Raw genomic sequence first — 26,516 nt, 5'->3', positions numbered from 1 at the left:
CCAACTTTATTGTTTCATACTTAGGTCTAAACACTAGCTTTTGCCATTTCTTCACTTAGCATTTTAACCTCCAAAGGTTTTTAAAGACCACAAATAGCCCCATTTTTATGTAACAGGAACAAGAAATCCACCAGCACCAAAAACTTTAAAACTCAGATCTTTAGTAGCAGTCTTTAGAACACTCTAGATTAAAAATGTAATAATTTGTTAAAGCATGCAAAAAAGTGTAACAGTGAATAAAAACCACAACTGACAAAAATATTGGTTAACATTCCAAACATGTATAACCAATGAACATGGCCTATGTTTTTTTTTTATTGGTATTCACTTCAGAAACTTGAATCCACAGATATAAGCAGTATATTACCAGAAAGTTACAAGTAAACACAGATTATACATGCAAATTTCTGTTCACAAAGGTCACATGTGCAGGTTTATGAATTAGAAGCGTGCGTCTAGATTATGGCCAAACTGTTTTTAAAATGCAGAAATGTAAAATTACATCTTTTATGAAGAGATGGTCTACACACTTCAAAAATCAAATGTTGCTTATACCAGATGTATGACAGCTACGGGATTCAAGTAACAAGCAATAAGATCTCAAGAAATTAATACTGCTCAAAGAGAACGGGAATATTTTTATATTTCACTGAAAATACATTGACTACTAGAATACGAAATCTAGCAGGAACTTAGGGGAAAAAATTACAAAATCTAAAGCCAATTACTTATTATTTCTTATTACCTAAACAACATCATGACATTAAAAGAAAACCGCACCTGCTTTTTAATCACCAATCTCATATTAATGAAGATCTCCAAATAAAAAGCAACCAAAAAAGTTTCAAACTCCAAACGAAAAGTCTGCAAGGCTCAGATTAAAATGTGGAATGTTTCAGATCAAAGTAATAAAAATACAACTGGTTTTGTTCTTTATTGAACGGAATCAAAAGTTTTGACATTTCCTTGAAGCTTGGAACTAAATTTCATTTCTCTGAATGATTCTACATCTTTTTTCTTAGTGGTGCAAGTTGTCTTAAATAGCTTACAAGTCAGTCTCTACAAAGTACTTCGGTCTGTTACCATTCTGATAAAACAAAAACAGTTCTTCATTAACTTAACCGTATATGTATTTTTGCTATAACACTTAACACATGAACATACATCTATTATTTTTCCACTAAAACAAAAGAGTACAATAGTTTTCTTCTAACTATCAGTATTGTATTTAAAAAAGGTTAACATTAAAAACAAAGAACCATTATTTTCTTTGAAATCGTTAAGCTTCTTGCACATCTTAAGCTTCCTTCTTCTGCCTGCGTTCTTCTGCCAATTTATTCAGAAATTTCTGAGAAGAAAAAAAAATTGCAAGGATTAAGTCATCTAAGAAAAACTAAATGAACTCCAAAATAAAATATTCTATCCAAGTTTATGAATTTGAGTGTAATTTAACGAATATTATCAGTTATTTTAAAGATTCAGTTATTCTTAGGTCAGTGTACAAAACTAAACTAGATTACAGTACATTAAGATACGTGAAAAAATGATAAAATGTGAAAAAAGATTATTTCAATTAACATTCACTTATAGAGATAAGAAAGCAAAGACCATACGTGCATAGAAGAACTGTCACTGCTCCAAGAACACAGAGTAGTTAAAATAACATGCATTTATTCAAACAGTGCGCCTTGCATTAAAGTGGGGAAACATTTTCTCAAAGGTAGTAAATATTTTGTCTGTGGGCCATTCTTTATTTCAACTACTCAATTCTGTTATAGCAATAAAGCCAGCCATCAACAATACTTAAATGAATGACCGTGGCTATGTTCAAAAACAAACAAAAAACAACATCCCCACAAAACACAACATCTCATCTACAAAAGCAGTGACCCCTGTATTGCACCTATAATCTCTAGAGTTTTAGGACATATTAAGACATTATTAAGTAACCGCCCCTGCCCCATCTAGAACACCTCAAGTTTCTTTACTTCTGGGTAGAATTATTCAACTCTACAGTTACTCCCAATTGATGAGAGGATAAAAGCCATTGAAAAATACTCAGGAAACTATCAAAGTATCAAGTCATGTATCATTAGCAAAATATTATATTGCATAATAAATTCCAATGAAGTCGACAGAGTTTCTTTAAAATAGAAGAGAGCCGCCTCCAATAAACAATGAAAATTAGAATAGCTAGAAGATACTAGCGTATCATTTAAAAAGTATCAAAAAGTATCAAGCATCAAGAAACAACTTTTGTATTTCAATACTCTTCTATGTAATATATGTCTCTGCTACTAACAGAATTAAATCACCATTCTTTTTTCATACGCTAAAATGTAAGATACATATAGGTAGCAAAGAATACCTTCATTTCAAACTAGTGACACAGCCAAAAATTGGCATTATCTCCTAAATTCAAGGCTATCTTCCCCTCCTCCTGCTAAATTCAAGGCTATCTTTATCCATCTAATAAATCAACACACAGACCATTTTTGACGACAAAATACTCCAGTAGCTCTCTACTATTAAAGCAGTGCAAAAAACCAGGTTATTTGTAATTAATGAGTTAACTCCTTTCAAGTTTTCCCCCTTTATCTGTTTTAATACTCAGTTCTTGGAGAAGTCACTAAAATACCAAATTTCAAATTATCCAAATAAGAACTTGTTATGCTTCATTATGTTTTATTATTCATTTATCCTTTTATCCTTATATGCCATCAGTCATAAAACTCACAGAATATCATTATTAATAAATAACAACACCAATGTAAAAATCATTAAGTATGAAGGGACAAGGCATTTCATAAAGTCAAAAAAGCTTTTTTTTATTATTCCACTTGGCTTTCAAGCCTCCAGAATCTTCCAAATTAGAGAAATTACAGTCCAACACTCATTTGGGAATATTTAGATAACTTTAATTGTAACAGAATTTATAACATGGCTAGAAAATTATTCGATTAGAATGTACTATAGAAAAAGGCTCAACAGATGTTCCTAGAATTCATTAGACTGCTTAAGGCCCATCAACAAAGAAATAAAAGTGTCATCTCCAGGATAAGGCATTGTGATGGGTCTACAGAAGGTACCATACACATTTTACTTTGCATAAATTTACATGAAAGAACTCTCCTCTTTTAGATTCAGCCTTACCTTTAATTTCTGGTAATGAGGAAGGCTGCTGCAATGAGTATTCTTTGCAACTTCTTCATTTGTATAAAAGAGTGAACACAGCTTACAGTAAAACCCTGTTTTAGGTATCACATAGTCTATACCTAGAACACAAACATACATTCTTACAAATTTAGTAAACTGAAAATTTTAATTAGCGTTCTCAAATCTTTTTTCCGTCATTATTACTTGAATGAGATATATTTGTGAGAAGTCCAATACAGCCTAAGCTAAAACAAAACAACCATGATATTAGTTAATTGTACTTAACTGCTGTTTAAGGTCCCACTTAACTGTACTCTTAAAAGGCAGAAATATAAAAGGTAAAGAAAAAGCAATATGACATACTCAGAAACCTTTATGCGGAGAAAGACCATATTGTGAAATGGTAACAAAAGATAATACAAAATGAGAAGAGTTGGTTAAATGGAAAAGAAAGAATATATAAATTAAGGTTTACAAACTGTTCTGCAGAGAAATAAATTCAAAATGGTATCAGAATTTAGGTTAAAACCAATTTAAAAATCTTATTTAGTAATAAGAACTTGGGAAGGGTGAGAGGGGAAGAACAAAGCCTTAAATCTCACCAACAGGAACATTGGGCTGATATGGTCCGATTCTATACTCATCTGGGATTGTATAGTCCTCCTTGTTTTCATCACTTTGGCCATCTGCATTTTCACTTGTATCTTTGTTGGGATCATCAGCACTCTCAGCAGATTCAGCGCCTGGTTCTGTATTTTCCTCATTTTTAATTCCATTTTCCAACGCTGCTTCGTTTTCTTGATCAAGTTCCTCGATCTTGTCCACCTTAATTTCAACCAAACCATCATCATTTTTGTCACCAGATTTAAATGCCATGCCCGATTTACGAAGTTTCTGAAGTTCCGAATCTTCCTCATCACCAACCTCATCTAGAGTGACAAAACCTTCCATACTCCCTGGGAAACGACGCTGTTAAGAAAGACAAATTTACTCTGCAACAATTATCCTGCAGCATCCCTTCCATTTGCTTTACTTGAAGGAAAAGGGATAGCGTCTTTGTCTTTATTCATTCTTTCAAAATACTGACTTTTCCTTTCTCCCCCAAAATCACTTTTTTTTAAAAAAACAATTTTGTTTTGAAACTAAATAATTTAAAGCTTGACTCACATGAAGAGCAGAAAATAAATGAGATAAGGACATTATATTCTACACTTCTTAAAACTATTAGGCTGCAAGGGACTGTATCAAAGATGTGACTTGATGAAAGTAGTTCAGTGGTATCCTTTGGAAGACAGTATCTTACAATACAACTGTTATTTAGAGAACAGTCTAAAGTAGTGTAGTGGTTAAAAAAGGAAAAAAAAAATCAAGCTCTGGAGCATGACCGCCTCTGTTTAAATTTTGACTCTGCCACTTCTAAGCAGTATGACCAAGGACAATTTACTGAACTTCTCAATGCCTAAATTTTTGCATTCATGAAGCCAGGTTAACAAAGGTATGAATCTACTGCCTACAGTTACTGTGAGGATTAACTTTATTAGCATACACAAAGAGCTCAGAAAAATTTACAGCATGTAATAAATATCAGCTCTTAAAGAGTGCAAACGTATTATGCAAAGTCATCCACTTCAGCCAGAAAAATAACTTTTAAGACTAAGTTATGTGACTAGGTGCCTGGGTGGCTCAGTGGGTTATGCATCTGCTTCAGCTCAGGTAACCATCCCGGTTCTCCCAGAGTCCTTGGATCCAGTCCTTCTTCAGACTCCCTGCTCAGCAGGGAGTTTGCTTCTCCCTCTCCCTTTGCCCCTCCCCCTGCTTGTGCTCACTTGCTCTCTAATGAATAAAATCTTAAAAAAAAAAAAAAAAGAGAGAGAGAGAGAGAGAGACTGTTAGGTGACCAAGACATTAAAATCTGGAGGTAAAAATTTGTCTTCCAATAGTTGAACGCTGCCTTACAAGGAACCAATGGACCAGTAATACTAACATCTCACTGAAAGAGCCATTTAACATAAGGGGCTTCAACGGCATTTTAGTGCTCTAATCCTTACCGTAGATCACCAGTAGACCAATGGCCTTCTGTTTTACTATTCTTTATGCTATGTATATATTTTCATATTTGTATTCACCTTATATGCTTATCTGTGATGTGTATTGTAAGAAAAACATCTTAAAAAAATGTCTTAAAAGCTACTGAATTATCAAGCTTATATTTCTCAAATAGGAAAATTCTTCCAAGTTTGACAATTATTTATTTTTAAAAAAGATCTTATTTTTAAGTAATCTCTATACCCAACCTGGGGCTCGAACCCACAACCCCAAGATCAAGAGTTGCATATGTTCCACTGACTGAGCCAGCCAGTGCCCCAAGTTTAACATTTTTTAAATGAGTGGCAAAATGTTTTAAGTACCTTGGGTCAATTCATTTATTATAAACTCATATCCCATCTTTTTAAAAACAAGCTGGACTAAAAGGCTGCCTACCAGTACTTATACACTACCACTATAATACACATATATAGATGTAGGTCTTCCTCGTTCTTCACTAAAAATTTGAGTTGACACTTTTTAACTACTATAAAGAGTCTTATTTAACCTATTTATTGCAGAGTTTACTTTTAAGTATTTATTATATATTATGGTTCATAACTGATTTTTCTAATATAAATAATTCTCTTTAATCTGACCCTGCTAGTATAAATAATAGAAAACTAGATCAATGTTTCCTATCAACACAGTCAATATACAATCTTCCTTTACCTTTTTTAGCTTTTTCTTTGCAGCTGCCGAAGCACTGGCATTTCCATCTTTTTTCACAGCTTTGTCCGAAGGTTCCTTTTTCCCATCAGAAGCCACATCACCTAAATTAGCAAGATCTGTCTCATCTCCCACTGAACTGCCACTTTCTAGCAGTGCTGCTGCTTCTTCTTCATCTACGAGTAGCTCATCTTCAGATTCAAGAAGCATGTTAGGTTCTTGCTCGGCTTGGTCATCCTTTGTATCTTTTTCACCATCTTCACCTGACTTCTCTTCTTGTTCTTTACCTTCAGTTGTACTTTCAGTCTTCTGGGAACCATCAATCTTAGACTTCTTATCGCTTGGAGATTCTTTGCCATCTGGAGAATAAGATCTTTTTCTGAAATCAAAAGGATACCCCCCTTAATTAGCTCTCCTGAGTTGGAAAACAAAAGTTCAATATACCAGTGTACATACACACACAAAATGAAATTACCGAGATTTATCTTTTTTCAGTAAGTCAATGCCTCTGTTGGGAATCTAAAAGACAAAAATTTGTATCGGTTAAATAAATGTATTAGAATACGTTCATGTGCAGATTATGTAATTATCCAATGAACTAACAGTTGAGAAATATCCTTTATATCATCAACTAAGCTTATTCAATCTCAGTAACCATACCTAAGAATGTAAGCTGCCTACGATAAGCAGTTCATTACAATCAACATTTCAACACAGCATAGAGCAGTGGGTAATATTTTGGTAGCAGAACTCAAGTTCAAATAAAATCTTAAATAAAATAGATAAAAGCAATAAAGGCATTTTTAATGTAACACCATTTAATAAAAAAACAACAAACTTCTACTGAAGAATTGGGGGGGAGGCTGTGATCTTTAAATAACCAAATCTTATATTCTTAACAATATTTATGAGAATGCCGTAGCTTGAAATATGTGAAATTAGCTTTGTAATGATGACAAATCCAGTACTACATACCCTCAGTACCAATTTTTTATATTTTTCAGACAAGTCAACTTTCACACATCTCCCCTGAAACCAAAGGGCCTTTTTCAAACAGTGGTCGACCATTGCCATTGCATCTTCTCTGGTCTCCATCTCAATAAAAGCCTTAAAAAAAGAAAAAAGAAAAAAGAAAAAAAGACAATGAGCTCACAAGATACTACTTAAAATAATGTAAAAAAATTAACTAAAAAAGTCTGGAAACATACAAACTCAGAATGCCATCCCAAGAGTTAACAACGAAATAAAGATGTTTTATACTCTCAATTTTTAAAACAAAAAACCACAAGTGATTATAAACTGGTATTAATTTTTGCAGACCAATTTGGCAATATCAAAGGTAAAGAAAGTATCAGGATACAATATTCTAATTCTGAAATTTATCCTTCAATTATGATACAAATATGTAAAAATGTATATGCTGCCAAGTCCACAGCACCACTGGTACAGTACACAAAATTCTGATTATCCATCAACTCAGGAAGTTAAATTTGTTACAATTTATTCAATGGAATCACATATAAAGTGAAAAGCAACAGTATCATGTAATACCACTTGAGGCAAGGAAGAAACAGTATACCTACATATACACAGGGAGATTTTTTTGGATGCAAACTTGGAAACAAATAGTTACCATCTTTACTTTCCACTTTATAGTTTCTCAGTATTTACTCACTTTTACACACTGAGAATCTAGTGATTTAAAAAAAAGTATCACCATTTAGCAGTTAGGCGAAGAAAATTTAAAATTTATCTATGAGAAGATATTATATTCTCCCTTTATTAAAAATGAAGATACACACAAAAAAACCTTAAAGTACTGAGAAATAATCTTAAAAACTTAAAATTTGTTTAAATTAACATATAGTGTATTATTGGTTTCAGAGGTAGAGTTCAGTGTTCATCAGTTGCATGTAACACCTAGTGCTCATTACATCTCATGCCCTCCTTGATGCCCATCACCCAGTTACCCCACCTCCCTCCAATAGTTCATAGTTTGTTTTCTATAGTTCAGTCTCTTATGGTTTATCTCCCTCTCTGATTTTGTCTTATTTTATTTTTCCCTCCCTCACCACATGATTCTCCTTAAAAACTTCTATATGTGGTATTACCTGACTTTTCATCCTCATCAATATATAATTTTTTATTTTTCCATAAGGCTCAGCAAGCTTGAGAACTGCACTGTCAGAATAGCCAGAATGAGGTAAGTTGCTGAGATGTATCACACGTCCAAGCTCCTGCTTTTGATCAAACTTCTGGTCTGGCTTCCCCTCAGGTTTCTAAATAATAAACAGAAAATAAAAGACAAACAAAAAAGGCAAGGCAAATGGTGGTAGGTATGTTATAATTATTTAATAGTTGAGGTAATTCTAGTTATTAGCAACAACCTAAAGTGGCTGAAGTTAATAAATACTAAAACGATGGTTGGTGGTACAAATCTAGAAAAAATTGATAATTACCTTTATTCTTTTATACTTCTGTGATAAATGAACTCTCACTGGCTTGCCAAATACTAATGCTGGTGTGGTTGTATAATAATCCACTGCAGCTTGAGCATCCTCTGTAGTTGCCATTTCAATAAATGCCTAAAATTGGACAAAATTATTATTTCCAAAACAAAAGAACACTGCCCAAGTCTTTTTAAGATATATTTAATCATTAGAGAGCATTTTTAAAAGTCTAAAAGCAGAACCAACATTGCTAATTTGCTGTTTTATTAAAGGTCATCTCAGATTTTACTACCGTCATGCTACTCAAGTGTCATTTATTATGTATATTGTATTTGAAATAATTTGGCACCCGTTTTGGTAAAAGTTTGGAATGGCTTCTCAAAGTATTATCATCCTTTTATAGCCCTTATAGTAATATAATGACAATTTTACTGCTTAAGGATCACAATTAATAAATTTACTAAATATCCATTAGGCCTAGAAATTAATGTTATTGATGTACTTCAACTATTTGCTTTTTCTCTACTACATTCCTTATTAATGATTTAGGATTACATTGAGTTCTTTTTCTAATACAAAATCATATAATTCCTTTAGGAAATGTATTAGTAATGAATAAATTTTACTACACTTATTTCAACTCCTACCTCATTGATTTTATTTAGAATCAGATGATTTGAAATGACTCCAAACGGTTCCACCAGCTGTAATAGTTGATACCTCAAGTTTTTCCCTCGCTGAAAATCCATGATGTGAACAACCCGGCTTGTTTCCTATTCATTAGGAAAAAAATCAAGTCAAGAGGTCTCTTTAGAATCAAGATGACACAAATTATATATATACATATATATGTGTGTGTGTATATATACACATATATATACACACACACACACACATACATACGTATATATATATATATATTTGAAGTTTCATACTCTAAAGTTAACCAGAACAGCTAAGTATTTAAAACAACTCATAACATTCTAGAGAATTTAAAAACTACACAGGAAATCAGATTCACTGGGGTATATCTCAAAGTTTCAGAAAGCCTCTGCAGTTATTTTTAAATGGAATACTATACACATAAATGGACAGCAAAATTTGTTACACTCAAGGTCAGATCTCTGTACTATGGGTATATGAAAATTAAAGTCATATATAAAAACTTGATGGCTTTCAAACAATAGCAATCTTTTTGTAATAAAGGACTACAATACAGATTCAATTTGCAGGAATCTCAAAGTTAAACTACACTTCCCCAAAGAACAAAGTAAAAGAAAGAACTGTATTACTGACCACTCTGCCTTTTTGCATGTGTCTTGGTCCTTGCAAGTTCCCATTTCCAGCACCTTTATGGAGAAAAAGTGATTTTTTTTTCAGTCTTATAATAAATATACTTGTTATAATAGTTTTAAGTGAAAAATGTATTATCTTCCTTCCTTAAGATTTATTTTAGAGAGAAATAGAACACACAAGAGGGGGGCAGAGGGTGAGGAAGAGAAGCAGACTCTCTGCTGTGCACAGAGCCTTAGAAAGGGCTCCATCTCAGGACCCTGAGATTATGAACTGAGCAGAAACCAAGAGTAGGGACACTTAACCAACTGAGCCACACAGGCACCCCCACCCTATTTAAAGTAGGCTCTACACCCAGCCAGGAGCTCAGTGTGGGGCCAGAACTCACAACCCTGAGATCAAGACCTGAGCTGAGATCAAGAATCGGATACTTAACCAACTGAGCCACCCAGGCGTCTCAGGAAAACAGGGCATCTTTCAAATACAAATCAGAGGTTACCACAAATATAATAAGAACCATATCTTCTCATGTGATGTGATGTTATTTTTGGATAATTTTCCAACAAGCCTTCTTTCACCTCTAATCGCTGCATTTAATTTTTATGGTAAAAGCTCTTAGGAAAAGGTAACAAATTTTATAATCACCCAGATTTCCTCTTGGTCCAACTGCTGGTCCCCCAAGATGAAATGAGGGAGGTGGAGGTCCCAGAATTCCTGGTGCTGGGTTTGTAGATTGCTGCAGCATGAATGGATCACCCCTAGTAACGTGAGACATAAAATGTAATAAATGACAAAGAGGTCCATCAGAAATAATTAAGATTTATTGCTAAAACACCCCTTTAATGATTGTTATTCCAATCTTTGAAGGCATTTATGTGTGAAGTAACTAGGGAAAAAGCTGTAACAACAATAAAATAAAAATCACTAACATAAAAATTAGAATTCTGAAGATTCTTTTACCCATAGTGACTCATACCAAACTTTCATATTTAATAAAGATACTCAGAAAATATTTTTTGCTTATAAATTTTTAAAGTTTAACCTGAATTCCTTAAATGATCTCCTTTATAAACAAGAGCTTAAAAATTTTAACTTACATTGTATGTCCTGTATCATTGTCAGGATTCCATTCTGGGTAGCTTTAAAGAGACCAGAAAATTAACTTTAAAATAAAACTGTCCTTTTCACAAAATAGCCTTGTTTGGCCTTTAAAACAGAGTTTACTTATTAGTGATGTTATAGGAGAGTCTAAGTGTTAGAAATATTACAGTTTAAAACATATCATAGTCTTCCAAAAAAACCTCCAGAACTTCAAAATAATCCAAATGAACAAGAATAAACTTGTTCTGTATTGAAAATGTAGGTAATATATGTTGAAGTTTAATTTTTATATTTATTTGGTAAGACATAAGGAGGAAAAAGTGCTGCATGGGAAATTGGAAATGTGGGTATACAGGGAAATAAGGACAAACCAGAGATTTTCCTTCACCAAAATTAAATACCCATACAAAAAAACAGCTGAATTGTGACACTAAAAAGAAAAGAAAGCCCCAACAGAGCTAGACATATGTGAAAACTGGTACTCTAGTGAACAATGGGTATGTGTGTTTAGGCAGGGAGATGCTTTATGAACTCAATTCCATTCCAGCAGCTTAAAATCAGAACCAACGATAACTCAGAAGCAAAAAAATGTATCTTGACGGATTTTGCTTGACAACTTGTAATTTCTAATGACTCTTCCCCTTTTCTCGATCTGTATTTTTACAGCACGTATTAACTCTTACTGAAAATGTCTGAGTCTATTCTATGTATCAAAGGCCATCTTTAAGTCTATTAAAAATGCTTGCAATTTGTAGAAAAAGAGCCAATGTTTATCTGCCCTACAAATAATATTAAATAACAAAATACCACTATCACTGAACCTAATATTCCGAAATGAGATTCCACAGCTAAACATTTTGTTTTGTAATTGGTAATGCCTTATCAGTATCAGCTATGCAGTGGTAACAATGTGGATATCACAAGCAAATGATGAACTCCCCAAAACCAATCAATGGCTGTTTCTGATTCACGATACGGATGCTTTAAAGGTATTTCAAACTCCTACATTTCAAGAAGAAGCTGGCATCGACGACTGTGACTTGCTCCATTGATATGTTGACTCCACTCCTGCAGCAAAGTAAATTAGTAGAATTAACAAAAATAAAGCAAAAATATTTTCATTTGAACCAAATTCTAGGAAGTTAATTTATATGCAGTATGACAGACTGTAGAAACACCTGACCATTCACTAGTCACAATGAATTAATTTAAAACCATTTCTCTGAATCCTTGTAGCATGATCCTGCCCTCAAATACGCCATGCACATTCTTGGAAAAACTGGGTAACTTGGTTAACATACTAATAGACCTGACAGGGAAAAGACAGAGTTAATAAAGATCAAGAATAATAACTGACCTTGAGATCAGCTAAACATACTAATCTCTGCTGTGGACTGAACTAGATTATATATATTGTATCATTAGAACTGCTTTTTATAAAACTCTATGATAAAATATCCACGCTTCTATCTACTTTTCTAGAAATGTTATAAATGTGATTAGTTAAAAATAGAATCTTTCATTTTATCCAGCTTTGAGGCATGTTCCAAGTGTACTACAGCCATGAAAAGCTAAGATTCAAAAGGAATGGCTTTTCTAGAAAATGCTCCCCACTTATCAAAAAACTAAGCTCCCATTATATTTCCCAAAAGTAAAAAAGCAAATTTCAGGAATGTCTGTTTCCAAATTTTAGGGAGGGAAACATTATATTCATCAATATTTGTGATTTGTGATTAGTTTTAATTTAAGGGATTAACTTCTTTCCTATTTTATGCAAATAAGCTTTCCTTTTTTTAGTTAAAAATCCACATATAAATGATCAATGTTTTACACAATTGAAGAAAGAGGAGTTAGGAAAAGTAGGCTCTGCTGTCAGACTGCCTAGGTTCCATTCCCAAGGTGCCACTTAGCAGACATGAATCCTTGGTACGTATTATTGAAATTTACTATGATTCAATATTATCCTAGGCTTTTGTGTAAAGTGAATGACTAAAGGTAAACTGCTTATCAGAACATTGCCAGGCACATAAGAAGTGCTCAAAAAGGAAAAAAATGAACTGTAATTACACTGCTTATAAAGCTATCTCGTTTTACAATTCCCTGCTTTACAAGTATCATTTCACAAATTCCCACAAAATGAGGCAACTTTTGTCACATCCACACTACCTAATACATTATATTTGGAATATAAAACACGCTCAGGCAATGTTTTTAAAAGGGGGTCTCACTTAGAGCTGAACTAAAATAAGAAACCAAATACAAGAGATACCTTCTTGAAAAGCTTCAGAATGGTTTTTTATAAACCTAATTTTAAAAAATGAATTTATATTACAAGAGTTTACGTACTTCTGCCCTAAAAGAATTAACTAAAATCCTGTGAAAGAACTATGGAAGCTCTATCACAAAGCAAAACTGTCTTTTAAAAATAATGGCTAATATATCTAAGGAACTTGAAGAAATCTCTCCAGCTAGCTCCACAACCATTTATTTGGGATATAAAAAGTTTGTACTTGCAAAGCAACAGACCACTGACTTATTGGAGGACACTTTTAAAATGGCTGTAAGAAGAGGCGCCATAGGTAAAGTTCACAAAATCCCTAAGAGGGATTAAACAAATACCTTAACTCAGAATTTTCTGGACTAAAAATATTCAGATTTTATTTAAAATGTTCTTGAGAAGCAGTGTCTTGGGAGAGGAGTAAAAGTTACCCTATTAGGCATGTTTCTACTTCACAGGAGATGAAAAGGGTATCTAGTTGAACAGAAAACTATTTATATCCAACCCTCAATGCTCTTTAAAGGTTCAAACTTATGGTAAAAGTGTAGCTGGTCTTTCAAAGTACTAGAAGGAAGGCCAAGATCAAAGAACTATTACGTATCTCCCAAGTCCACCCATTCCTAATCTGCACTACCACACCGATCTTTGGTTTAGAGTGAGGATTAAGAGTCAAAAGGGTTTTTAAAAAAACCTATATCCTTGATTCTACACTGATGTAACTTTCGCATCAGATTAATAAGGTAAAAGGATTCACGTTTTCAATGCAGAAGCTCTGTAGGAAAACTATATTCACCTTGATGTCTTTGAGATACCTCAATTATATAAAGAAAGGATAATTTGGGAGAAGCACTTCTGGAATGGCAGAATAAAGAATTTAAGGGCTTCTAGAATAATACTAAAAGGAAAAATATGAACTCAAGTGACAAGACGGTGAAAAGGCTGTAGCGGGCACTTTTAAGTGAAAAGAATTTGAGGGAAGTTTGAGTTTGTGGAGAAAAGCAATTTGACATTCTAAAATGACCTAGAAAGAAATAAAAGCAACACCATCACTGAAAATCACTTAAAATATCAAATAATGATGACAAATTAGATCACGTTTTTCACCTAAAAGTTCCTTATTTCATAGTAAGATGAAGTTTTGATCATGTAAGCTATTTAACACTACCACTAAGTGAAAAGAACAGATTTTCCAAGTTATGCAGCAATACCAGAGAGCAGGATTAAATGTTTAAAAATTTTCATTATCCACTTTCACCACAGGAATTTTCTCTCAAGTCATTGTTTCTATATCAGCTATAAAATGAGAAAGGACCACAACTAAAGGTATATAATTATTTTTTCAATAATGCAGATACCCAGAAAACATGAGCTGTTAAGGAAACTGGAATACATTGAAAACCCAAGTGCTTAAACTTCTTAAAATTGATCCAATTACAAATACAAATTTTGTAAATCAATCAATCAATCAATCAAAGGGCCTCAATTCTTAAATGTTTCCAATACTGTGGCAGAATACCAAAACCAGCTAGGGCCCAAACATTTTTACAGGTTTAAAATACCTCTTGCACTAGGTAGGGTATCTTACTCTTGAATCCAAAGTTTCATCAGATATTTTAAAACTGTTCTTTTGTCAATTTAGATCCATTTAGCTGTAGTGATTTATTAATATTATTATTCAGGAATTAACAGGCAGCAAAATTTGGAGAGAAAAGATTAATCACAAATAATAACAAACTTTTCTCTGATTAAAGCCCTCTTGTGGTTTCCTTTTGTGTTCCTTTTATTGTTTTTCTATGTGCAAGCAACAAGGGTAAATACTGCTCAAAGTCAGAATAAGATTTCCAGCAACAGCTCTTGATGTATGAGGACTCCATTAGCAAAGATTTTAAGTCCCTTAGAATCACTTTGATTTGAGACACTGTAACGAGCTATTTTCCTTGGAATTTAGAGATCCTATCTGAGAACACTGATCATATTGCCAATTCTGCAAAAGGCAAGAAGTAACAGAAAAAACTGAGCCACCAAAGTTTTGTGGACCTTTTCATTAAATTAACTCCCACCAGAGCTAAAACTTTATCCAACATATTTGGGAAAAAAGACAACACTAAAAGACACCTAGCAAATAAAATTCCCTAACTTTTATGAGTTTGGGGTTATGTCTTCAATAAAAATTAATCTAGGAATTTAAATTTAGCATTCGATGTTAGTTTATTTTATTTGGATTAAAGATTAAAATATTCCTTGTTTGTGCTGTACTTAAACTATTATACATTAATTCAAAAGATTTTTGTATTATAGAAATACATGAATTTAGCAAAGAATTAACTTCTTGAAGACACTTTCCAAAGTATTCTGTAAATTCAAATAAAAGAAGTCTCTTAATTATCTGAGGCAAAAATACTGAGATCCAAACACAGAAAAGGGAGTGACTGGTAAATACTTTTAAATAGAATATTAAAAACAAAGTCACTCATGATCTATGATTTAGTTTACTCAAAAAAAAAAAAAATCAAGTCACTAAAAATGCATTTTAGAGGGAGAGATACGAAAAAGAAATGATCCTTCCAGATGTTACTGTAAAGAAAAAACCCTGAATAGGAATCATCAAATCAATTTCATGGCAGTAACATGTTAAGTAGAATTACTGTACAGCACATCAGGAAATATGGACGGCCAGAGACCATACATCGATCAAGCTATTAGAGTGCTATTATGTTGACTTTTAAGCCAACTGCACTGTATATCGAAAAAAATTCAGTGAGAATGAGTAACACTGAAAATGTTGGAAGAGAAAGGACAATGTATTTATAAGGGCATTTTGAAAAAGCTCCCATTTTGCTAGATGTGATAATTAAAGCAAAGGAGAATTAGATATATATATATTTTTTGCTCAAATGACTATACCAGAAGTCTAAGCCTAGTCAGAAAAAGAATATGCTTATGAGGAACATAGAGCAGGATACTGCAGTAGTTGATTTTTCCAAGTCTCTAAAGGGACAGATGCAATATGGGATAATAAAAAGTGAGTTTTTGAAGTATGTTTAAGAAAGTTGTGGAAAAGGAGAAAAAAAATGATGAAAAATTTCAGTCATAGTATGAGAGTTTGTGTTAAAGGGAAATTAAAAAAGAAGAATGAACTCATCTAAAATATGAAACATACTGAAACAAACACCAGGGCTCTACATTAACTCTTTCCCTGTAGCCACAGATAAGGAAAAAAAGAGAATTGTTCAAGAATACATCTTTACTACATACAAATCAGCAATCAAGACAGATGGAGAGCTGAAATCTAGCATCCTGAATGGCAGAGCACATTGACTGCAAAAAAAAAAAAAATACTTAAAACAATTCAACAAAGCAGACAAAAAACCTGCTTAAATATATGATTAAGAAGAACATATTGATGCCAAAAACCAACAAGATAATTCCAGTGGATGACAGCTTTGTGGCCAGAAGTAATCTAGGCAGATTGTATTAATGTAAAGCCCTGGTTTAATGCTCAAAAACAATTACCTTCCAAATAAAGTGTTCTCAAAAGCATAAAAATTCTTGATCAACTCAGTGTCACCAGACTACAGAATTAGAGTAAAAGATATAGGTAAATACAGAATAGGCACTACAATGTAAAAGAAATTAGAAGTATCTGTTGCATTAACTCACCTTATTAGAATGAACTGGCAAATCACATATAGAGCACAGATGGGGATAACCCTTCGGTAAGAGTCCATGGAAGTCTTCAATATTGCTACTTGGAGGAGCGCCCCTCTTTTTCTCAAAGAGAGATCTCTCTTGTAAGGGGCCAGGACCACGTCCCATTCTCTCATACTCACTGTCAAATTTATGATAGTTATGCGAGGTCTCACCAAAAAAAGAATCATCCCTACACCTTTCTCCATCTCTTAATCTGTCATCTTCATAATCCATTCTGTCATAATAACCAGATTCTTGAGAACGACTTCCATGGTCATAATCAAGCACTGGGTTGAGACTAGGACCACGATCATCAAAACTATCTCTTCTAAAGTGCCTTTTTTCTTCCCAATCATCCCTAGGTACTCTGTATGGTGGTTCCCGTGTAGCAGATCTGCCATCTCTACCATAACTCAATGTAGGGCCTTCTTCAGTTCTCCTCCTTTTAAGCTGTAGAAGGATTTGGGGCAAATTCTCAGGAGTAATCTTGTCCTCTGGATAACGACTCAGTTCATCTAAGTCTCTAGCAGACAGACCAAAGCTGGCCAAAATGTTACTGGCCTGGTCTGCATCTCCACGGTGTTGAGAAGACAAAGGGAGTGGACCTCTACTTCCAATGTTAAATATAGACTGCAAATTATGGGAAGAAGTACTAGCAGAAGACAGTGCACTATGAGCTCCTTGTTGATTCAATGAAGAACTCATTCCAAGATTCATTAAACTAGCAAGGCGTGCAGTACCCTGGTTCATCCTTCCAAGAGATGCTGGCATACTTAAAGACTGGGTAGCAGCAGCAAGAAGGCCTATTCCTGCTGCAGACAGGTCACGCCCATGACCCTGCGAGTCCCTACCGAGAGATGACTGCTGGAATGACTTGGACATTGTAGAACTATCTCTTGTCTAGTTTATAGACTTAAAAAAATTTTTTTTAAAAGAAGGCCAAAAAGAAAGCTCAAACTAGCAAACTAGGTTAACTTTGCTTCAAAAAATGGTAACGCCAAGAAAAAGGATCAATAAGGACTGTAGAATCTTCTTCAAGCTGAGAACCAGCAGACAACTCTGTAGAAAAATAAGCAATTTTAGTCATAAATCCCTTTAAGTAGATGCTGTTTTTTTAGAAAAAAAACTTATGCATCATGTTGATTAAAAAAAAAAAACATTTAAGATCTCAAACTTACAAGGAATTTATTACATATCTTAAACAGATTCCAGATGTATGCAGAGCCTGCATATAGATATTTAAAAAGTAGTCTTTCATGCCAAAGTTTATTAAAGGGAATTTCATACTGAATTTAAAAACATTTCAATTGAAGGATTAGATGTCTGAGTACATCAAAATTTTCATAAAAATATAGATGGGTCTCTTCTTTTGAAAGAATAAAAATACACCCTATAGTATGATGTTTAAGTTCCATGAGAAGACTAAAAACAAACAAAAAAAAACAAGGTCAGCAAGTCAAAGATGAATCAGTTGTATTCTGCTTTAGAAAATGAAACCTATTATTACTATCAGAAAGAACCAAGTAAAATCACAAGTAAATGAAGCTTAGGAGTCAAGTACCTAGTATAAGATCTAAGACCAAACACAATAGTCGAGACCTTTATGCAGCAAAATCAATTTGAGGTAAAGACAGATGTGAAGAAAAATAAGTGACTTCCTAGTTTAAGGATTTCTGCACAAATTTAAGCCATATAACTAACTGCCTTCTTACTGTCCATCCTGTATCAGGCAGTGCTTATTTCATTTCTAATTTTAAAAAGTAAGGAGAACTAAATATGGTCAATATAGAAATAGGAGAACGCCCAAGAAAAAACCCAGGTACAGGAAGTATAGGTGATTTAAAGAAGTGAAACTCCCCTCTAAGTTAGCATCCATCAAAGTTCATTTAATACTCTGGGCTACAGAACCTCTAGAGCTCAAAACAGGTAAAAATGAAAATGATATTGTCCTTACACAGACTTCTGTAAACTTTTCACAAGATTAGCCCATTCACCTGGAAATTTTAAAACTGAACACAATCCCCCAAGATATGTTTCTGGATGAAATTACTTTCATTATCTTCCTTAAATTATTATTTTATCTCAAATTGTTACAAAGCATTTACATACGATTCTCATAAAATATTAAATTACATAACAAATGTTCTTGATGAATTTTTGTAATCACAACTATATACCGAGTATTAAGTCTAAAGTTGTTTGCTACATAATTCAATTAAGAAGCATTGCTCTGTTAAGTTTCATACATTTGATCACCCATATACCTAAGCACTGGTGGTTTAGTATTATTAAACTTTATTACATTAAAACCTGGGCAATATTCAATAGTTACAAGTCTATTATGGGACCAATTCCACCAATGATCGAATAAAGCAAGGAAACACTGGACATATAGTGGTAGAGGAAGTATAAAAAAAAAAAGTTGCAGGCAAGACTTAAGTTAGATTTTACAAAAAGATGTAACAAAGTTAAAAAGACACAGAAATGCTATCAGAGGTGACTGAATTACAGAAGATGTTTTTGCACACCAAGAGAGATGAAACTGAGAAGAGATACTAAAGAAACTAGTTCTAGATGAAATATACTATATAAACTACTTATACTTTAAGAATAATAAAGACAAGAGTAAGTGGACTTTTTTGGATGACAGTTTCCTTGGTATGTCTTACAGAAAATGCCATACAGAATGGCAGTTGAAATACTGTGCAAACATTAGGACCCTCTAAATTTTCATGTATACTTTATTTTAAAAGATCTAAACCTTTAGAGGGTTTTCTAAAACCAGCATTTCGAAGTAGCTATATTACTATGAATGGCGGTTTTGCCCTTCATTATAGACAAAGCTGTGTAATACAGAAAAGCCAGTTGTTTTTCTTTTTTTGAGGACCATTCCTTTCCCTTAGGGAAATTATACAATAGTATTATGAATATGTGAAAATTTTTAATTGATCATACTTTAAGGGAATGACTGTTGGATTACAGAGATCTCAATTACTTTTCTTTGTAGCACATATGAAAAGGGTGGATCTGTAAAAGGAAAGGTTAAGAGAAGTAAAGATAAAAGATAACCTTAAGACAAAACAGAAAATGGATGTCAGAAAAACTCAGGAAAAGAGCAAGACAAACAATGTAAATCCCATGACAACTTGTAATCTCCTAACACTAACCGTAATATTTTTGAGACTCAAAGTTTCAACTTAAATGCAGCCCCCCCCAAGGACATGAGAACATTATTGAAAAGTGACTTATGTCAGACTTTTGACCGAAACATAAATAACCAAAGTCTTAATTTTTTTCATTACAACAAAGAAATTGAGAGAAATCAGACATGATAGCACTGTTCAAAGAGCACTTACAAAAATAGTTCCTTCCTTTAGGATCTTTGGTTAGTGGTAATAAAATGACAAGCCATTTTAAAAGGCTCATTTAAGCAAGACCTACTGCCTAGTAAGGTTAGCACAACACTGAGGTTTTGACTAAACTACTTTTAAAAAAAGATTAGCTTATTGTAGTGTTTTTTCCCCCGTATTATAAAACTGCCTTCCCTATACTATATAAAACCTATACTACAGGTTAAGAAAGTTCAAAAGTAGTTCCTCTGAAATAACTCATCTAGAATGTAATGTCAAAATCCAATCTATCCATTAAAAACTTAATGCCCATCAATGCAAAAAAACCTTTCACTTCCAAAAAATAGCAGTACTTCCACCCTAAAATTAGGAAACATGAGACAATTCTAAATAATTAACCCGGAACTTAAACTTAGTTCATGACGTAAGTGTAAATGCTACTAAAAATGTTAACTTCACGGTCAACATCTGAATAACTCTGTGTATGGTTAAGAAGTTTCACTTAGTAACATTCAATTCTCCCCATTCCATCAATAGCTTTAATAGATTTACCTTCTTCAATTAAAAGAAGTGGAATACTAAAATACTACAGAACACAATTACAGCTTAACACACACAAAGTTCATGGTAAAGAGAAGCAAATGGTCATTTCACATCTAGATTTCCTATGTAAAAGTTTATTTGTCCCATTATTCATTCTTCCAGAGGATTATTTAGTAGGATTACAAAAATGAGCATAAGTGGACTTTGGTTCTTTAAAACATTACAGAAAAAAATCCTTCAGCTCTCAAATTCAAAATTTTTAATTATTTTTTAAAAAAGATTTTTATTTATTTATTTGACAGAGAGAGACAGCCAGCGAGAGAGGAAACATAGGCAGGGGGAGCGGGAGAGGAAGAACCAGGCTCCTAGCAGAGGAGCCTGATGTGGGGCTCAATCCCAGAGCACCGGGATCACGCCCTGAGCCGAAGGCAGACGCTTAACAGCTGCGCCACCCAGGCGCCCCTCAAATTCAAAATTTTTAAATGCTACATCTTAAAGGTATCAAATTACTACCATATGGAATTTCAGTTATGTTCTCAATTATGTGAAATAACCACATCCTAAAAACAAGTATTTTTAACACACCTATAACCATAAAAGCTTGTAGAGATGCTTAGGAAAAGTATCTTTATGTTGACATTATTTTAACCCTTTAATCTTATAAAAACTTAAAAGCAACAGCTAGAAAACTGTAGCTTCTTATAGTATTTTCCCCCTTCTGAATTAAAAAAACAAGAGGGTGTTAAGAAATTTTCAGATTTCCGAAATGCCCTATGAAAGCCAAACACCCTACCCTTGTGATTTGTTAAATTATTCATGTGAAAATATGCCAAATATGCTTAAGGTAGCAACCAACAATAACACAGCAAAAAAAATTTCTAATCATGTCACCAACAGACAGCAGGGAAAGTTCACTCTTAGTAATTTCAAAGCAGCATCATTTCGGAAGGTAGCTGCTTAATTTTTGTCATCAATTACACAAAAGCATAGATTCCTATGGTCAGAATTTGTAAACCAAGCACCTGATTCATTTCCAACTATAGTGAAGGTTTAGGTTAATTATTCCTTAAAGTTTCTCACTTTTTATTAATTTTTATAATGGTCTCACAATTCACCGTTTCAACTTAAAGTTAGTAAATTTTTATTTTAATGTTAGTTCACGTCACTATCTTTTCTTAAGAGATTTTGTAACAGATCTCATTTTAAGGGTTTGGTTTTTAAAAACAGATTTAATATCTGAGGAATTATTCAATCTTTTACACAGAGAGCTTAAACCACTTTAAAACCTTATACTTTAATCTGTGGTTCTTCAATGGCATAATCTCCTTTTAGTATGGCATACCTCTGAGTGACTCAAAAGGTTTTTTCATAATACAATGAACTACTAATAGTTCATAAACCTCTTTGGAAATAAGTCCCAGCTCTATTCATTTCAGTTTTGTGTAAAGCAATATGCACCTCATCACACAATAGGAGAAACAAAACACGGTAAAATGAAGCGCTGAGAAGGCTGAAATACCAGTATTAAAATTTTTAAAAAGTCCTTTACGATTATCATTCTTAATCCATTTTACAGACCTGGATTCAACTTCTAGCCCACTTCTTGATCCTTAGGCTAATGATATAAGAGTGTTTGTTGCAAAGTGCCTTCAGCTGCTAAAACAGAAAACATGTTAATCAGAAGGGATTCCTATTCAGGCTTGGAATATTCTTCTTCCTACACTTAAAATTTTTCTTAGTGACTTTCAATTAGACATTAAATATTTTTAGATTAAAGCAATCAGGATAAAAAGTTATACCATTTACCTGACATTTGTGACTCGATTTGATTTTGATACTAGCTTGCCTTACTTTCTTCTCTACTTAGAATTAGTGGTTTTCCTCAAGGTGCCACTCTGCACCCTTAAGACATTTCCTTACACTTTATGTTCGACTCTGTTTCCACATTCGTTCAACTCTTTAATTTGGTATATGGAGATTTTTACCAAATACCTTGATGTGAATGCTAGTTCTACTACAAAATAGCTGACTGAGCAAATCATTTAACATTGTTTTTTTTTTTTCATTTGTAAAATGGGAAACAAAACAATACCCATTTCATAAGGCTATAAACATTTAATAAATTAGTCCACATAAAACACTTAGAATGGTTTCTGGCAAATGGTCAGGACTGTAGTAATCATATACGTTTACACAGATGACCTTAACAACTAATGCAGTCTGATCCTAACAACCAATGAGAAAAACCTTAGATGCAAAGGACCGACCCTGAGACATACCAATAAAGAGCTTATAAACTTTTCACTTGCACTGTACTCCCCATTTCATATGTCAACTTTAGTGTCTCATTCGTTTCTATTCAAAGTTGGAATTCATATTTGAATTCTGCTACTCAACCACAAGTAAACTTCAAAAGACACCAGATTTAAAGGCTGGTAGTAACCTAGACAACACTGAAGAGAAGCAGAGGCTAGGGGAACTGAACATATTAAACCTCTTTATTCTCTACTACCAATCTACCTTTAGATTATCTTCTCATCCTTCAAAAAGGAGTCCTTATCTCCCTGCCATAATCTTACTGGAGATCCCCAGTCCTCCTGCCTTTCAGCTGGCCCCTTTGCATCCATGTTTACAGCTTCCAATACAAACCTCCTAAAACATCACTATTTTATATACTCCCCTGATAAAAAACACATTAGTCTCTACTACTGACCACATGAAAAGCACATCATGGTTTTCAATGCCTTTCACGTTCCAGTTGCATCCTACTTCTCTAAATCTGTCTTCCACCATAAGCCAACACCTCATGCAAAAGATTCTAGAAGCAGTTACAGGGACCGCTCAGTACTTGTGTAAATATATTTGCTGGACTATCTCCCCCTCTTCATTTAATACTAGTAATTCTCTTAAGGCCCAGCACTGCCCACCTTCCTATCATGCCACAGTTTATATACAAACCACAGTGTATACAAACACTCAAGTTTATTTTTTATTTTTTTAAAAGATTTTATTTAATTTGACAGAGAGAGAGACAGCCAGCGAGAGAGGGAACACCGGCAGGGGGAGTGGAAGAGGAAGAAGCAGGCTCCCAGTGGAGGAGCCTGATGTGGGGCTCAATTCCAGGACTCTGGGATCACGCCCTGAGCCAAAGGCAGACGCTTTACGACTGAGCCACCCACACGCCCCCAAACACTCGTTTAGAAATGGAATGTTAACATCTTAAATACCTTCTACCTACCAATTTCCAATGCCTCATCTTCCCTTTCTGCAGTCCCTCGTTAAGTTTTATCACTTAATATATTCATCTTTTAAAAGGTGTTAATTTTTGCATTTATGAATTTTATGCAAAATGACTTTTAATATGTATCGACTGTTCTTACCTACTTCTAAGAAACTGATTTATACTTGAATTAAACCTACATTTCACTGCAATATACACAACCACATGGCACATACACTTATTTACTCTGCAGATGATGACTATTCGGGCTGTTTCCAGTTTCCTGCCATTACCAAGAATGTTGGTATGAATAGCTCTTGGTGTCTCCTGAAGCTTCAAGTTCTAAACTCCCTCCTCCGTGGTGCTCTTCCAGAATACTATAGCCCATACAAGGATACTCAGTTAAGCAAAATTTAAGTTTTCTGCTGTTCCACATTTTCTTACATCAAGAATTTTTAAGTACTAATGTCTGTAATTCTTGGATACTACTTTTCCTTTCTCAACAGTGGCTCAAACACTTGATTTTAAATTTTCACATATGGAATAGGTTCTTATAAGTTACCATACCAAAGGGAGATATTTAATATCTAGTAATTGCCACAAAGGGGGAAAAAAAAACCATACAAATCATCTTGAAAGATCAGAAAGTTATCTTCATTAGCAACCAATAATACTGCAAATCAAAGATCCTATTTAGACCCTAATATCAATTTATTATTTTCCATACTTGCTTCATTTACTGCTGCCCAGAAGGTCATCTACCATAGGTATTACTCTTTGCTCTTATCATCCAGCAGCAGGAGCCGGGATGATTACCTCACCCACCCTCCATTCTCCTTTTCTGTTATCCCACTAACTTGTTTGTATTTTAAGATAGGCACCAACAACCACAAGCCATTGGGACTGCAGGTCAAAGACAAATGTCAGTTCTGCCACCTTTCCAGAAAAAAGCAAGCTCTTTATATCAATTAACCTTTAAACTTTGGAAAAGCTTCTTAACCTAAAACTAAATTTTTAATTAAAAATTTAACCTTAAGATTTCATAGCTACTTCATGTAAATTTAGTTTAATTTCAAAGTCTTGAGTCTTACATATACAAAGAACATTAAAGTTTGATACACAGCTGGAAATTATATGGAAGCTGCATTGTATCAAAGGCACTCCCATCTACTCAGACCTGACACCGTAATTGTATTTGTCAGGCAAGATAACAGAACACTTTATCATGTGACCCCTTTTGTATTACAAGTTTGTATTTAAGCTTATGATAGACACAGGCTGCAATAAGTCAAAAGCTAAAGTAGCGAACTTGAAAAACCACTTATAAATAAATATCTTTTAAAGGCTACATATATACAATTCTCTCAAACCATTGGCTTTTCTCTCTGCTCCAGTTTTAACTATCTGATAAAATTTTGTACATGTAACCTTTTTTTTAAAATCAAGAATTTCAGAGCTCTCAATCCTTACGATCCAATGAGAAGGCCCAATACATAGCTAAGAATTATAAATTACAGAGCTTCATCTCCTTGGACAGTGTTATCCCTGGAATAACCACGTGTGTGTATATACATATATACATATATATATAAATCGTGAAACTACGCTATCTACAACCCTTCCACTCCACCCTCAAAGAACTCAATATTGTCCATTCCACAGTCAAGTCCACTCAGAACCTATTGCCACAAGTGTGGGAGAGTTTTAATACAACTCTAAATAAAAAAATGTGTATTTTTAAAAAATTACCATTAAAGATGTGCAATGAATAACACTTTAACAAACCATTACCCCATTCTTTGATTCTGATCATTCTTGAAATAGTTTAATGGCTGCACTTCACATTGTAACCTAATTACCATCAGTCCCCATAATGGTAAATTAAATATTCTTACATAAGGATGCCTTCAGATTCCTCCATTTGTCTACACGAATAAGGATGCCTTCAGATTCCTCCATTTGTCTACACGTAACAACCAGGGTATCTTACATAATAAAAACTACTTTCTGTTACTTTTGAATACTCTGTATTTCAGATTTAAAGAAACTGGCTCACTTTTACCTCAATTCCCCTCAAAAAATACACGAGGTCCTAAAGAAATAAAACAACATGAGATACTGGTTTTTTAAGCAGTCTAGCATGTATAAAAAATGTTTCATTGCCCTCCCCCTACAAAAATAAAATGTAATTTCTTGTGGAAATGTCAGAAAAACACAAGGAAAGAAATATAAATCACCCATAATGCCAACGCCAACACACCCAGAGCTAACATTTTTTGGTACCGCTCTATTTTTATGCTTATTCTCAAGTTCCTTTAAAAACCAAGAAAAAAGGCATTAAATCTGGGATCAGCAGAGTTTTATTATTTTTCTTTCCAAGTAATACTACATTCCATTATTTTTCCATTACTCTCCTCTTAAAACATTGTTTTAAAAATCTATATAGACTTCCATCAGATAGCCATGCTACAATTAGCACATCTCTAAGTTATGTGTTAAATCTTTCAAATTTTTAGCAAGTTTGGTAACTGTGATTACATTTATGTACACAAATCTTTTGTATACTGTCCCATTAGGATAAATTCCTTTAAGTATATTCCTTCCATTTTTAAGCCTATTATAACATGAATCTGAATCAAGTACCCAATCAAGACGCAGGCGTTCTAGAACATACCCGCAGC

General features: G+C 33.6%; 1 protein-coding gene across 20 annotated transcripts in view; it reads right to left on the bottom strand.

The window, feature by feature from the left end:
• Positions 1-261: 261 nt before the first annotated feature.
• The window catches only part of MATR3 (matrin 3), a 44,632-nt gene continuing 18,377 nt past the window's right edge, over positions 262-26,516 (bottom strand). For 4 of the 20 annotated variants that reach the window (XM_048220997.2, XM_026508091.4, XM_044387446.3 and 1 more), the window contains 14 exons: positions 16,693-17,781; positions 11,761-11,822; positions 10,751-10,792; positions 10,299-10,411; positions 9,657-9,709; positions 9,008-9,133; positions 8,370-8,495; positions 8,022-8,189; positions 6,886-7,017; positions 6,386-6,429; positions 5,914-6,289; positions 3,759-4,125; positions 3,154-3,275; positions 262-1,348 (listed from right to left, as the gene is read on the bottom strand). In XM_048220997.2, the coding sequence (XP_048076954.1) occupies positions 1,298-1,348; positions 3,154-3,275; positions 3,759-4,125; positions 5,914-6,289; positions 6,386-6,429; positions 6,886-7,017; positions 8,022-8,189; positions 8,370-8,495; positions 9,008-9,133; positions 9,657-9,709; positions 10,299-10,411; positions 10,751-10,792; positions 11,761-11,822; positions 16,693-17,604 (2,694 nt within the window). In that variant the 5' untranslated portion in view covers positions 17,605-17,781 and the 3' untranslated portion in view covers positions 262-1,297. Of the gene's footprint in view, positions 1,349-3,153; positions 3,276-3,758; positions 4,126-5,913; positions 6,290-6,385; positions 6,430-6,885; positions 7,018-8,021; positions 8,190-8,369; positions 8,496-9,007; positions 9,134-9,656; positions 9,710-10,298; positions 10,412-10,750; positions 10,793-11,760; positions 11,823-16,692; positions 17,782-22,193; positions 22,272-26,516 lie in introns of those variants that run through there. The other 16 variants (XM_057307161.1, XM_026508094.4, XM_048220998.2 and 13 more) reach the window with 8 other exon arrangements.

The sequence above is a fragment of the Ursus arctos genome, unplaced genomic scaffold (assembly GCF_023065955.2).
Source record: "Ursus arctos isolate Adak ecotype North America unplaced genomic scaffold, UrsArc2.0 scaffold_5, whole genome shotgun sequence".
Classification (NCBI taxonomy): Eukaryota; Metazoa; Chordata; class Mammalia; order Carnivora; family Ursidae; genus Ursus; species Ursus arctos.
The sequence above is the reverse complement of the archived record's forward strand: the minus strand, read 5'-3'. Positions and strand labels throughout refer to the sequence as shown.